The sequence below is a fragment of the Gorilla gorilla genome, chromosome X (assembly GCF_029281585.2).
Source record: "Gorilla gorilla gorilla isolate KB3781 chromosome X, NHGRI_mGorGor1-v2.1_pri, whole genome shotgun sequence".
NCBI classification, from domain to species: Eukaryota; Metazoa; Chordata; class Mammalia; order Primates; family Hominidae; genus Gorilla; species Gorilla gorilla.
In genome coordinates, this window is record NC_073247.2 from 118,451,147 (window position 1) to 118,466,743 (window position 15,597).

Here is a 15,597-nt window from a genome sequence, read left to right on the forward strand (position 1 = left end):
CCCACAGACCTTCAATTTGCAAAAAAAATGCAATATCTGTGAAGCACAATAAAGTGCATTAAAACAAGGTATGGCTTTATATTAAAATAAATAGCATAAATACCCCAAGTAAAAAGTGGAGATTATCATATTGGATACAAAAGTAAGACCCAACCATATACCATCTAAAAGAAAACCAATTTAAATGTAAATATATGATATAAAAAGATGGAAAAGTACATACCATACGAAAGAAAACTTGAGTGTCTACACTTATATCAGAAAAGTAGATTTCTGATACAATCAACTATAACTGGATATTGATAAAAATTTAAAGTAGAGAAATGAGAAGAGTCAAGGATCCCTCAATTACCTACTCCTTGTCTCTTTTTAACAAACTCAGTATTCCAGCTGGAGTAGGCATTTGTATTAAGGAGAGACTCATGCACCTCCCCCCCTTTTTTAGAATAAATATGCTGCAACCACCATTTGAGAATAATTTGACAATACCTAATTTGTTGGGAATGCGTTACACTCTGTGACCTAGAAATTCCATTTATGTCTTTGGCCACATAGGAGGACACATTCCAAGATGTTCACTGGAAAATTATTTATAGTAGAGAAAATTAAAAGCTAAATGTTAATTAACAGATGATTATAAATATGGCATATTAATATACTGTAATATTATATTGCAGTTTTAATGAATGAATTAGATCTATATGTGTCAACATGGTCACTAATGTATTCCCAGGTAGTTTCATGATAACTTTGGCTTTTTAGATGCTTGTAAATTCAAAAGTCATTCATTTTGTGAATACACAATTAATATGTTTGTGTGGTTTGTTTGTGCTTATATCTAGTAACTCAGACATACACTTGAAAAGTTAACAGTAACACAAGGCATTACAGGTAGCCTCTGACTTTCACTAGTCTTTAAAAAGTCCGTTATATACTTGCTAGCAAGAAGGAGAGGCAAAGAAAATAGCTCCTTTCCCTCCCCCATGCCTCCATACACCCCATTACATTTTTTTTTTTTGAGACAGAGTCTTGCTCTGTCACCCAGGCAGGAGTGCACTGGCACGATCATGGCTCACTGCAGCCTCGACCTCCCAGGCTCAAGCAATCCTCCCACCTCAGCTACCAAGTAGATGGAACCATAGGTGTGTGCCATAATGCCTGCTTATTTTATTACTATTACTATTATTATTATTATTACTTTGTAGAGACAGGGTCTACCTATGTTGCCTAAGCTGGTCTTGAACTCCTGGCCTCAAGCAGTCCTCCTGCCTCAGGCTCCTAAAGTGCTGGGATTACAGGCGTGAGCCTGCCTCTATCAACCTACCACTCTTATCCACGTAATGAAATGCTTGGAGTAGATTTAAAAAAAAAAATTCACGATGCCTACATACATACGTTTGAACTGCATTCTTTTTTTAACCTTATGACCTAAATGTAAATGTTCCTCATTAAAACATTGAACCAATCTCACCAGAAATAAGAGTAAAATAGATAATTGAAATAATAGAATGAAAATTATAATTGTAAAATATAAAAATATAATTTTGCTAAGTAATTAACCTATATTTTAGCTATGCATTAAGCTTAAAATATAACATGTTTCATATAGTAATTTTATTAATATTCAAAAAAACTAGTTCATGATTTTCCATCTTATTTTTAGAAAAACCTGAGCTCTAGATATATTTTGTCTCTTTTCTATTTATTGTCTTTGATTTGTTACTATTCACAACCAATAACTGCCAATGTCTCCTGTATTGATTTCATACTGATTTGTATTACTTAATTATGAAGATATAATTGAGGTAGGTAATTGTAGTCCCCAGTTACTAAAATAAAAAAATAAAGCATGTTTCTTTAGAGGAATTTTTCATATAAACATTTGTACCTTGGCAGTCCTTAATATTAACACTCAAATAAGAAAATATGCATAGAAAATATTCTGGCTTTTTCCAAACAGGTCAATCATATAATTGTTTTCTATAAGGTAGATGTAAATACTTAATTTTTAAAAATTAGAATAGCATATCACTTTTTCTTTTGCATGCTGTATTCTAAAATAAGTCAAGCAGGAATGTTTAATATGGGTTAGATCATTGCAATAGCTACTAATTGTTGTTCTGATTATGTACTTTTATTAGTTTGAGAAGAGATTTATTTCTAGAAGATTCGAAAGATGAAGTCATTTCCCAATCATCAATTTAGTCCTACTAACTGTTTTTCTCAGCTTTGATTTATTCCTTTTGATCTTTTCATGTGTGACTAAGTTTTTTATCCCTTTTGTTATCAATCATTATTATAGGAATTTGTGTGTTCATCAACTGAATTTTTAGTTTAAAAAACTCTTTTGTAGTATTGCAATATTTTAAATTCCTGGTAAGAAGTATGTGTTCAACTTCTTCATCTTCCCTTACAACTCAAACTAATACTTTACCTTGTAATACATTTTTAATAAGTCTCCAGCTAGGCTTAAGAAACCAAGCAAGTACTCTGGGAATATGTAATAAAGTCTGATAATCAGAAGTAGTATTTTAACCATACTGAAACCTTGCTATTGCAGCCACCTTCTGCCTCAGCAAGGTTTTTTATGCTAGGATAAGAATACCAGGACATAGGCAAGAAAGAAAGTCAGCAACTTTGGTAAAAACTCTTAAGCTGTCAGCCTATCTCAGCTAGCAGAACTGTTGTTCCAAAATCAATTTTTTTTCTGGTTTTACAGTGTTTCCGATTCTACCATGGTACGTTATTTAATCAAAATATTACTTGTACCAAATTCCTTAACACAATGTCTGGCACATAATAGGTGTTCTGTAATTGTTTGTTGAATGGATGAACGAATGTCATAATGTATACTTGTATTAGTCTGTTCTCACACTGCTATAAATGACTGCCTGAGACTGGGTAATTTACGAAGAAAAGAGGTTTAATTGGCTCACAGTTCCACACGGCTGGGGAGGCCTCAGGAAACCTACAATCATGCCAGGCACGTCTTATATGGTGGCAGGCGAGAGAGACAATGTGTGCAGGAAGAAATGTCAAACACTTATAAAACCATCAGATCTCATGGGAACTATCTCATTTTTATGAGAACAGCATGGGAGAACCACCCCCATGTTCCAATCACCTCTCACTAGGTCTCTCCCTCAACACCTGGGGATTACAACTCAAGATGAGTTTTGGGTAAGAATACAAAGCCTAACCATATCAATAAGGGATAAATTATATTCTGCATTAGAAACTTAATGTGTTAGATTTTAATCATACATAAATGATAATTTGATTTGACGATAGAGAACAACAAAAATTGAGGGGGTCTTTCATCTCAATTTCATTCCCTTTTTGTTTTCCATAAAGGAGTGTCATATATAATAAATAAATGGCCCCTTTGTTTTTCGTTTTGGTTTTGGTTTTTTTTTTGGTGTTTTTTTGTTTGTTTGTTTTGTTTTTTAGTGACAGGTCTCTCTATGTTAACTAGGCTGGTCTTGAACTCCTGGCTTCAAGTTATCCTCCTGCCTCAGCCTCCAAAAATGCTGAGATTACAGGGATGAGCCACCATGCCCAACCCCTAAATGGCCCCTCTGAAGGAGAGAAGTAATGAAGAAGGAGACTGTATTTGTTCAGTTTACTTTTAGCAGAGATTAACAAAAGTTTATTCTAGGCTCAAATTTCCACCAAGAGTGAGTGATCTCTAATCACGAATTTGATTTAATTTGAATTTGTCACTGAATATAAAAAGAACATATGTTTAAGAGCATTTAGAACATTTAGAAAAAGTAGAAAGAAGGTAATTACAAATCTACATAATTCCAACAACAGAGAAAACAATGTCACTTTAGTATTTTACGGTAAAAGTTTATTTTGAAAGTGAATTTAGTTCCTCACTTTAATAAGAATTTTCTTTTGTATATTCATTTTATATTTTGTAGGTAGTGGTTTGATTTTTAATGTTACTTAAACTCTTCCTCATTAATGTGTGGGGTTTTTTTTGCAGTGAATGACTTGATTTGATTAGTTTATAGATCAATTGTGTCTATCTCCTTGTGTCTTTAACAGGTCGAGCAAATATAAATGCTAATCTGCAAGGGAAAGCCAGAAAAACTATAAGTGATAGGTGGGAGAGTCAGCTGTGGAGAGAGAAAAAGTTTGGCTTAATAGATCACCTACACTACAGCCGTGTTTATCCTGAAAGTATTCCACGGAAATTTATGTTTGAACACAGAAAGTTTCTTAGTGACCAGTATAATTCTCAGCCTGCGAAATATGTACCACCAGAAGGAAGGCCCCCAAAACTTGATGATTTTAAGAGCGCCCGAAGCCTTGGACATTTTGAAGTAACCATACTAGGTAAGTTCACTGTTCTTTTTGCGTATCATTAATTTAACATATTTTAAATATACCTACTATTTCGCTTTAAAAATTTAAGCCCTTCCCACAAAAACATTAAGCCCAAGGGAAGTTTTTGTTTGGCTCCAACAAAAGGAATGGAGCACCAATTATGGAATAAATGAAGCTCTAATTGTGTGCTTCTAAACATTGGCAAGTCCTTGGAAGGTATCTGGCGAGAGAAGAATGGGAGAACTAAGGGAATTTTCCTCATTTCTGACTATCAGTCAGCTTCTAAGGCAGCTTCTGTTCTCCCTTAGCCACCACTTTCTTGCCTATATTCTCTGCTTCTTCATTCATCGGAACCACTGAAGGGTAAAGTGTAAGTTAAAGAGAAGAAAGAATACTAATCAAAAGAAGCCCCTACAAAAAAAAAAAGGTCTGTTTAGACCCTCAAGATAATAAAATAATCAAGTAACTGAGGTTGACTAGAAATAAGTTATTGAAAAAACTTCCCTTGTCTGATAAGAGAAAATAAGCTGATTTACCCAGGTTTTTCAAAATTGAGAGGTAGCTATGGAACTTACAGAAATTTAAAGAAGTCAAAACATTTTAAAACTTAGATTTTTTTTTTGTTTCGGAAAGATGAAAAATTTACACACAAAAAAATTCTAAAACAAAATCTTAGTTAAAATGACTCTCAGAGTCAAGCAAAACAATGCATTTGTGTTTCACAGGAAGATCTTAGTACCAGGTCTTATTACCTTAAAATGAAGGAATGAGGAAAAAATTATTAGCAAATTAACTTAATGACCGAATAATGTAGTTCATGGATTTTTACATTTGTAGTACTGGACATCTTGGCCGGTTAGCTCAGTTGGTGAGAGCGTGGTGCTAACATTTGCAGTCCTTGGATGAATTGCCTTGACCTTTATCAAGATTCTCTTTTCCCTTTTATTCTCTCCCAATCCCTCTTCCCTACCTCCTCACATATAAATATGTACAGACATGTGAGTATGTATGTAATCTATGAAAAGTCTGAATTCTCACTGACTCCATTAGACAATCACAGACCTAAGTTTCAAATGCTTTTTCACTAGAATGTATTACTTGGTCTCTTCAAGTAGTTCATCAACTTTAGTTTTGTATCTAGGGAACAAAAATTATAGCAAAATTTCCCATCCATCAAAAAAATAATAATCATGGATAATGGATACAAAAATTTAGAAATAATGCGTAAGACCTACAATTTTGTAGCAGAATAAGGTGACTATGGTCAATAATAATTTAATTGTACATTTTAAAATAACTAAAAGAGTATAATTGCATCATTTGTAACTCAAAGGATAAATGCTTGAGGAGATGGATACCCCATTTACCCTGATGTGATTTTTACATATTGCATGCCTATATCAAAATATCTCATGTACCCCATAAATATATACACTTATATACCCACAAAATTAAAAATTAAAAAGGTAACCATGGAAATGATGAGTTCATCTAGAAACATAGAACTTGAACTTTTTTCTTACTTTTAACATGTTAGTGCTCTATTAAAACAGCTTGACTAAGACTTCTCAGCTGTATTACATGTAATTATAAATTTGTGTAGCTTTGGCTATGAGTCAGCTAAGAGCAGGAATCAAATGTGAAGAAGGAAATTTCATCATTCCTCCCACTAGCTTTAATCCATGTTAGAAGTATGCTGTTTCTATATAAATTTTATATCCTACATTTTTGCAAGTATGGTTTACATAGTTAAAATACAGTGGAAAATAAGCCATTTATGAATGAAACAAACCAGAACATTTTAAAGGAAGCACAAAAGTAGGTATTACTAGGTACTTGCAAATAACCAAATTTCTACCATTGGCAATAATTTTCTGTGCTTTCTGGCAGGAAGGGAGAAGGGTTTTTTTTTTTAGTTGTTATTGTTTTTTTTTCTGATGAGATATTTAATTTTAAAACCAAACAAAACCTTGGATATCTTCTAGTCTTACCCTTGGCTAGGTAAAAGCCGGGCCATGATTATAAATCAGATCTCCTGATTCTCTAAACGTATCATCTGTTACAGAGAAAACAATTACATAGAGGAACCCTGCTATTTTTTCTCTCAAACAAAATTCAAGTCCGAATTAACTGTATGAAACTTCAACTGTAGTTTTTTAAAAAAGTTATGTAAATGATCTTCAGATAGTTGCTTCGTGCATCAACATTTTAATATACCTAATCAGTATAATCATTAGTCATACCTTAATAAAGCATTTCTATAAAGGAATATATTTTCACTTTATTATTATATAATCCAAGTACTTCACGCTCTAATAGTTTGACTTAATGGAGGGATAAAACCTAGAGGGCTGGGATAAATGGTACTGGATCCAGTGATTCTCAAACAGTCTTGGTGGGAGGGGGTAGCTTATCAAAGTCATCTACAAGAGGCCTATTCATACTTCTTAGAATTCTGATACACACTAGAGAAGCAGCCCATTCAGTCTACTCCATTCATAAGACCGACTTATTGCCACAGAGATAATGCCACTGCCAAGAACACATCCTGTCCATCAGGTGTAAAGGAGTAGATTAAAGGTTGAAAACTACTATGCTTTAAGTAGTAGTTGAAGTATACATTGTCTATACTTCAAGTACTATCTATATTCATATCTTCATTCATTCAAGTACTATCTACATCTATACTTCAAGTACTACTTAGAATGAGAGCTGAATATCGGATGTGACAGTGCTAAATTTGTCGTATCTTTTAGAAAAGTATGAACCCAAGTTGTATTATAAGACCACACAAATGGTTCATATATATTTTAAGCATGGACATGAGCAATAAACTCAGAAAAGAGGAATAAATCTCTTATTACTGTGCTATTTGTTGAAAGGTAGAATCCCAAAACTCAAAGATGACTTTAAGTGTATCTTATACAAGGTGGCACACTTGGTCAGTAAAGGGCCAAGTAGTAAATGTTTGAGGTTTTATAGGCCATACAATTTCTTTTGCAACTACTCAGCTCTGCTGTATTAATGTGAAAGCAACCATTGACAATATGCAAATGAATGCACATGGCTGTTTGAAAAAAACTTTATGTACACTAAAATTTGAATTTCATATTTTCATGTACCATAAAATATTGTTCTTTTGATTTTTTTAACTATTTAAAAATGTGAAAGCTATTCTTAGCTCATGGAATGTACAAAACCAGGGGCAGGCTGAATTTCCACCCCCTCCCCCAACTCCCCGGTCATAGTTTACCCTGTTCTAGACCCCTGTTCTTAGTTGAGACTGCCTAAACCAATTCAGGCAGATAAATCTGTATGATGTTTAAGGTTCTCCAAGCATGAAGATTGTCTAATTTAGTGATACTATCTTCTAGTGGTTTATTATACCTCTGCAATATCTTGCAAGTCTCTAGAAGACCTCGTAATTTTGAAGTGCCTTATTCTTGGAGCCAAAAATGTTATTTGGACCACAACCCTGTTACTTGGTCATTACCTCTGACTGGAAGGGTGAATTGTTATTGAAAACATTGAATAGAATTATTAGTCTTCCTTCTTTCCCACAGTCCTAATGGCTCTCAGCAACCACCAGCTTGGTACCATGGCAATGTCAGAAACCTATCCTAGAAGCACTGGTTCTTGCCTTTAAATTCTTGCTGGGCCATCTCACTTGCCTCAAATCAATAGATTATAACCATTAAAACCTCAGCTCATTGCCTACCATGTAAGATCACACACTTGAAATAGAATATATTGAGATGAAGTAACGAACTAGATTTTCAGTACCCTTAGCCCAAGTACAAAATGTAAAATCTGTTGGTCAGTCTTTCCCAATTTTAAGAATTATTTTTCACCTTAAATATAAGAACACACCTTTCAAAAGTTTTAATTGAACTTACAGATGTTATAGTGTATCATTGGCTCTACTAACACTAATTTGGTTACCCATGAAATCTGATGAGTCAATCAAAAAGTTTAAAAGTCATCTCCTCAATTTTCATTTGACTTAGATAATTAGGAACATAATCCAGCCAGCCTTTCCAAGTCTCTGAAGGCTGCCTATTTGTCTTTTAAAAGTCAAAAGATATAAACCCCAATAATAGCATTAATTGGTAAGGGAATCAACATTGAGGGAACCCAGTGCTACTCAGCTAATGTTTCAAATAGGCTTTCAGCAAGGAAGGTAGCATACCCCAGAGGTAGAAATAATTGATCCTGAGCCCACAGGCTAATACCAAGGAGGGAAAGAATTATATTGGTCTACTTGGCTGCTTTAATAAAAGAAAATATAAAGATGAGTAAAGCCTTATTATTTCAGCGTATCTATAGTATATTAAATTACCTTGATGTCACAATTAATGTTATTAAAATTTGAAATTATCTTTTAAATGCATTTTACAGTAAAGGAAAAGAACAAACCATATGACAAATTTTTCCAAAAAATACTTTGACAAAAAAAATCTAGAAAAGATTATTTTAACAGCTCTCCTTACATCATAGCCATTTTTCTTGGGGTTTGTACAGGATATTTGTGTTCATTTCTTGGTAATGGGAATATGAATGAACTTATATTTGAATGCTCTTGCACAAATGTCTTAAATTCTATTATTGAAAAATTATAGGTAAAATGCACACATGTGTATTTATTTACTCAATTTAAGAAATATTTACTGGGCAGCTACTGTGTGCCTAGCACTCTTCTAAATGCTAAAGTCACATTAGTGAACACAACAGATAAAAACCCTGCCCTATGAGAGCTTGTTGTAGAGTGAGATGGTGATAAGTGCTAAGAAAAACAGGTGCTGGAAAGTGTTGTAGTAGGAAAGGGTTAAATTTTAAATAGCAGAGGTCTCCTGGAGAAAGGAACATTTCAGAAACTTGGTGGAGATGTAGTTATCTGGGGAAAAACCATTCTAGGCGCAGAGGCAGCAAGCACAAAAGCCCTGAGGCCTATTGACTTAAACGTTTGTACTTTGAACTCTAGTGGTTTGTTTGTTTGTTTGTTTGTTTGTTTGTTTGTTTGTTTGTTTTTGAGACAGGTTACCGCTCTGTTGCCCAGGCTGGAGTACAGTGGTACAATCTTGGCTCACTGCAACCTCCACCTCCCGGGCTCAAGCAATCCTCCCACCTCTGCCTCCCAAGTAGCTGGGACCACAGGCACACACCACCACACTCAGTTATTATTTTTATTATTGTATTTTTGGTAGAGACAGGGTTTCACCATGTTGCCCAGGCTGGTCTCGAACTCCTGGACTCAAGCAATCCACCCACCTCGGCCTCCCAAAGTGCTGGAATTACAGGCATGAGCCACCACGCCCGACCAGAACTCTAGTTTGAATCAAACAGCTCAGTAAAAAATTCACTGATAATGCTGAAGCTCTACTCCCAATATTTTATAATGTAGAAAGCAACTCAAAATAATATCAATAACACACTAATATGTCTACTTTCTTGAAAATATCAGGATTTCCAAATTCTGATAGTTTCTCAGTTTTAAGGCATCCTTCCTTTTTTGTTTGCAAGTTGGAACGGTCAATGGTAAATTTAATGCAGTGTTTTCTTTTTATTAAAAAATAAAATTAATGATATATATCTAAGTTAAATTTAGTCTTAGAATCAAGGATGTAAGATACCAGCATGTGCACATTCATATGAGTCTTGCAGCATTGCTAGGAGTTGTGACGTGGCTATGCTTCTTATAATACTGAATTAGAATTCTTGGAAAATTCTAGATAACATGATTATTTCAATTTATGGCTACCAAATTTTAGTAATCCTTAGAAAGCGCTAAGTGGCCTTTAGCTGTATGTTAAGTTAAATATATGAGATTTAATGTCATTTCCCCATAAAAAGCAAAGAACTTGCATTTCTGGATTGATTTGCAGCTTAACGAGAAGGATTTGGTTACCCATCATTGGCCCGTACTCAGTACTTACGAATCACTATAAGGGATGAATCAGAGAAATATTAAGGTCGTAGAATCTAGCTGACTAAATATCTGGGAAAGGCCGAAAAGGAGGAGTTAAGGATAACTCTCAGGTTTCTGATTTGGGTCACTAAATAGAATTCATAGTTTTGAAGCTGTGCTCTGTGTGTTTGTTTACGCTTACTCTAGCCAAGATGGTTTTTTACTCTGATCTACACCTTTGGCTTGTGCTATTCCCTGCCATGCCTAAAATGCCCTCTTCTCTGTTTATTTAAATGCTATTCATCCTTTAGTACATAGCTAGAATTCTTTTCTTCCTGTAGGAAGTCTTTTTTATCTACCCCAACTGACATTGACCCACATAAAAAGATGACAGCCAAAGGTCAGGATTCACTTTAGTTCTTCCCTCTTAGCCCTTTTTCTAGCACAACCTTTTATGGCCCTGATGGTGAGTGTGCGAACCTTGTCTTGTATATTTGAGGACAGATGAGATCTAGCTACTACATCATCCCTGACCTTGCATTAGTCAGATATCCTTGAGTCCAGATGGCAATAAGGGAACGAATAGTCATCTCCAAACTCCCCTGCTCCAGAATAGCACCTGTCCTAAATGACCAAGGAAACACTCTACATGTCATTTATGTGACCATGCTGTCCTTTGGATAGTAAGATTCCAATCTTCCATCAGTAGGGGAAACCTTTTGAACTGTTATTTCCAGCAGTGGTGAAAAGTTGCACTGGAGTGTCTACTCTTTCAACAAATACCATGTATTCATAAATTGCAATACTAGGAGTTTAGTCTCCAGTTTTCAAACACAGGTTTTTTCAGATCTAAAGCTATCTGGAACATGTTGGGATCAAACCAGCAAACTCGGCATCAGCACCACATGCTAACCCACTGAACTTTTAATAATGTATGAATTTTCTTTAACAGGTCTGAACCATGAGATAGCAATTGATGTTGCATTCCTACCCATGTATTGTCCAGAAGATATTCGAACATCTCAAATAGACACACTGTTGACCTCCATGAATTACAGCTGTGCATATCCACAGGACACAACTGGAAATGACCGATTGCCAGGTCCAAGAGCGGTTGCAGGTAAAACAATCTCAGTGTTCTTTTCACTCAGAAAAAAAAAAAGTAATTATAAACAGCCCTAGCCTTAAGATTTTATTATGTAAACAGTTTTAGCCTTAAAATTTAGTGTAGTTTTAATTAAAGGGTTATTTGGTAAATGTTCCCCAAGACTTATAAATGAGAATATGTGTTTTAAATAAATTGAATAGCTGTTTCTACTCTAGGCAAGCATTAAGAATATTATCTTATAATACAATTCCAAGTATAATTATTTCATCAGACATAAGTGGTATGCACATGGAACAGTACAAATTCTACTCTTTTCTTCCTTTTTCTCAGGCGACACAATTTGTCCTTTCACCTTGTAATTGCCTGAAATTACAATACCTCTATAGTATAATACAGTAAAATTATTCTCTCTTATAAATGTTTAGTTATTCCAGTGCTATGCAATAAATTTCTTGAGAACTGCTAGGAGCATATGTATTCCCAATAGTGAAACTCTTCAACCAGCTAATTGTTTAGGTTGCTGCATAATATACTGAACTCTAAATTGTTTCTATGTACCTATAAAATTATCTGTCCAATTATAATTACCCCATTCACGTTTTTCTGTTATTTCTAATTCCTAATCATGTGGTAAAGTTTCTAGCAGTTTTCATTGAGCTTATCAGGATATTACATTTAAAATGGCTTTTAAGAAAGGCCTTATTATCTTGGGATTTTGTGGTGGGTCTTTCTAAGCTGATGAAACTCTTGAGTGTATGTTGTTTTTGAACAAGTCTTATGAGCTGTGCCTGATGACAAAGTAATTTGGGGCAGTAACAGTTGCTGCAAATTGAACTTGGGTACCTAATTTTATAAGAGATGATTTTTTTTTTTTATTTTTCCCACAGTCCATTTTAGAGATGATGTACACTTGCCGTATTACTTTCTACATTGGAGCTCCTTAGACTTTCAGTAATTTCACATTTCTTAATTAGTGCCCTAACATGCAGCTTAAATATTTGTGCACTCATGTATGCTCATGTTTCATATAATATCCACTTATGTTACATGTCTTCTGCTGTATGTCTACACTACTATTTATATAAAATACCAGTTCAGTGTTCTCAGCTAACTGCTTGGTGCTAGTGCCAGTATTCTTCCAGTAGTCACTAACATGGTCATATGAAATATACCTGGTACCCTTCTGACAACGCAGGTAGTATTTGAGATGTGAAGGACAAGAATCACTAGGGAAGACAAATTAATTGGTAATCACAAACAAAGTGGTTCATTTTGAGAGGAATACCATGTTTTTCATGACATAGCATTAATAATAATATGTATAATATAATAATATTAATAATAGTGTTCATTTAACTCTGTACCAAGCACTGTGCCTGGGCATTTTATATGGTACAACTAATCCTAATAAGAATCTCACAAAGTGAACCTTATTATCCCCTGTTTGTAGATAACTAGACTGAAAATCAGAGAGATTCACTAGCATGAGTAAGCTAGATTTTGAAACCTGATCCGATTCCAAACTTTTTCTTTCCTTTCATGATTCTCAACTGAAAGATAAAAATAGTTACAAAATGATATAATGCAGTGTCTTATGGTATAATACTAGTGTCATCTTTCAAACATTCTTTATAAAGTAGTTTCTTTTTTATTACAAAAGCTATACACATTAATAATTTAAAAATTCAAATAGTACACAAAGGTACCAGGTAAAAATGAAAGCTCCCCTCCTTGCCTTCCCAGGTCCAGCCCTTTCCACCAACTCACTCACCTATTCTCAGGAGATAACCAGTATTATTTGAACTCTTTAAGAAATGATTTTTGCTTATGAAAGTATGTATTCTATTGCTCTCTCTCTTTCTCGAATAAATACACAAAAATGGAATTAGTAAACATATGGTTCTATATCCAGCTTTTTCCCTTTGACAGTATGTCTTTGACATATTTCATATTAGTATATAGAAAGCTACCTCATTCTTTTTAATAACTACAAAGTATTCCACTGTGTGGATGTGCCAAAATTTATTTGACCAGTCTCCTACTGGTAGACATTTAGATTGTTTCTAAATGTTTTTGCTATTAACAAACAGTACTGCATGAATATCCATTATGTGTTGTGTGTGTGTCAATAAAATCTTTACACTTGTTTCACTTAAGATAATGACCTCCAGTTCCACCCATGTTCCTGGAAAAGACATAATTTCATTCTTTTTATGGCTAAATAGTATTCCATAAGGCATATTTATACAAGAGATATGTAACTTTGGTAGATACTGTCAAATGGTTCTCTAAAATGGTTATGCTAATTTACACTAGAACCAAAAGCAAGAGTGCCACTTTACTCATGCCCTTGTAAAAACTAGATATTATTGGTCTTACTAATCTATGGTGGATAGATAAGCAAAAATGTATATTATTATTTTGATTTGCATTTATCAATTTCTGAGCTTTAAAATCTTAATACATTTCCTGGCCATTTATATGCTTTTTCTTTCTATATACTTTCTATGCTGGTTTTACCTTTCATTTTTCTCTATTTTTTCTTAATAATTTGTAAGTTCTCTTTGCATATTAAAGAAATTAACCTTTTATCATGTGTTACAAAGACTTTTACCCAGTTTGACATTGTTTCAATGGGATGTTTGTTTTGGTTGTTTAAGTAATTTTACTCATATGTACTCAAATACACTAGACTTTTTATCTTGTAGCTGCTGGTTTTATGTCATACTCAGGCATCACTCAGGTCAAGACTACATTTTTTTGAATTCACTGTCTTTTTCCAGCACTTTTAGAGCTTCACCCATATATACTGATATATTTTTATTGCGATAAAACATACAGGTCAAAATTTACTATTTTAACCATTTTATATGTACTATTCAATGACACTAAGTACATTTACAATGTTGTGCAACCATCACCACTATTCATTTCCAAAACGTTTTCATCATCCCAAACAGAAACTCTGCACCCATTGAACAGTAACTCCCCATTCTCCCCTCTCCCAATCCCTGGGTAACAGCTATTCCACTTTCTGTCTCTAGAAATTTGCCTGTTTTTCATTCCTTTTTGTGGCTATGGCTGAGTGATGGTCTTGGACAAGATCCAGGAGAATTCTCTGAACTACCAGGAAGAAACTCTTGTTTTCTTCCCTTACTTTCTCCCAAAGATACTTTCTCTCTCTCTCTCTCTCTATTCTGAGCCACTTGAGGCTGAGGCTAGAGTGACACAAGCTGCCCTGTAGCCACCACTATGACTGCACTGGGTCAGACCTGAAGCCAGCACCACTCTGAGTCTGGCCCAAGGCCTGCTGTAACCACACTCTCTGGCTACCACCTATGTTCGCCTTATGCCCTAGGGCTCTATAGTCAGGCGGTGGCAAAGCCAGACAGGCCTGTGACCTTCCCTTCAGTGCAGCTAGTTCCTCCAGTCCACAAGCAGGTCCAGACGTGCCATCCAGGAGCCAGTGACTAGAGTCAAAAATCTTAGACGTCTACCTGGTATTGTATTGTACTGTAGGTGAGCTGGCTTTCAAACAATACACAGTCCTTCCCCCTCTTTGCTTCCCTTTCCAAAGGCAGGAGGGACCTCATCCATGGCTATCAGCACCACAGGCCTATGGGGAGCACTGCCAGACCTCCACCAATGTTTGCTTAAGACCTATGGGCTCTTCAGTCAGCTTGCGGTGAATGCTGCCTGGCCTGGCACTCACCCTTCAGGGCAGTGGGCTCCCCTCTGGCCCAGGGCAGGTCCAGAAATACCATCTAAGAGCCAAGTCCTGGAATCGGGAACCCCAAGTGCCCACTTGTTGCTCTACCTCCCTGTGGCTGCGCTGGTATCTAACATGCAAGACAAAGTCCCCTTTACTTTTCCCTCTGCTTTTCGCAAGTAAATGGAGTCTCACCCCAAAGCCACCACAGCTGAGAATGTGCTGAGTCTTACCTGAAGCCAGCCAGTCTCAGAGTCTCACCCAAGATCCTTGACATAGTACATGAGGTATCACTGCGGGTTATTCAGGGCCCAAGGGCTCTTCAGTTAGCAGGTGATGAATACTGCCAGGATTGGATCCTTTCCTTCAAGGCACTGGGTTCCCTCCTGGCCTAGAGTGTGTCTAGAAATAACATCTGGGAGCTAAGGCCCGAAACGATGTCTTCACGACTCTGACTGGTGCCCTATCCTGCTATGCCCTATCTTGCTGTGTCTTCTTTGGAGAAATATCTATTCAAATGCTTTGCCCATTTCTTCCCTC

At 35.4% G+C, this 15,597-nt stretch overlaps 1 protein-coding gene across 2 annotated transcripts in view; it reads left to right on the plus strand.

Moving 5' to 3' along the window:
• The window catches only part of RADX (RPA1 related single stranded DNA binding protein, X-linked), a 68,087-nt gene that overhangs the window by 46,561 nt on the left and 5,929 nt on the right, over positions 1 to 15,597 (plus strand). For both annotated transcript variants that reach the window (XM_004064652.3, XM_055375787.2), the window contains 2 exons: positions 4,054 to 4,344; positions 11,193 to 11,360. In XM_004064652.3, coding sequence (XP_004064700.1) covers positions 4,054 to 4,344; positions 11,193 to 11,360 — 459 coding nt within the window. The remainder of the gene's footprint in view (positions 1 to 4,053; positions 4,345 to 11,192; positions 11,361 to 15,597) is intronic.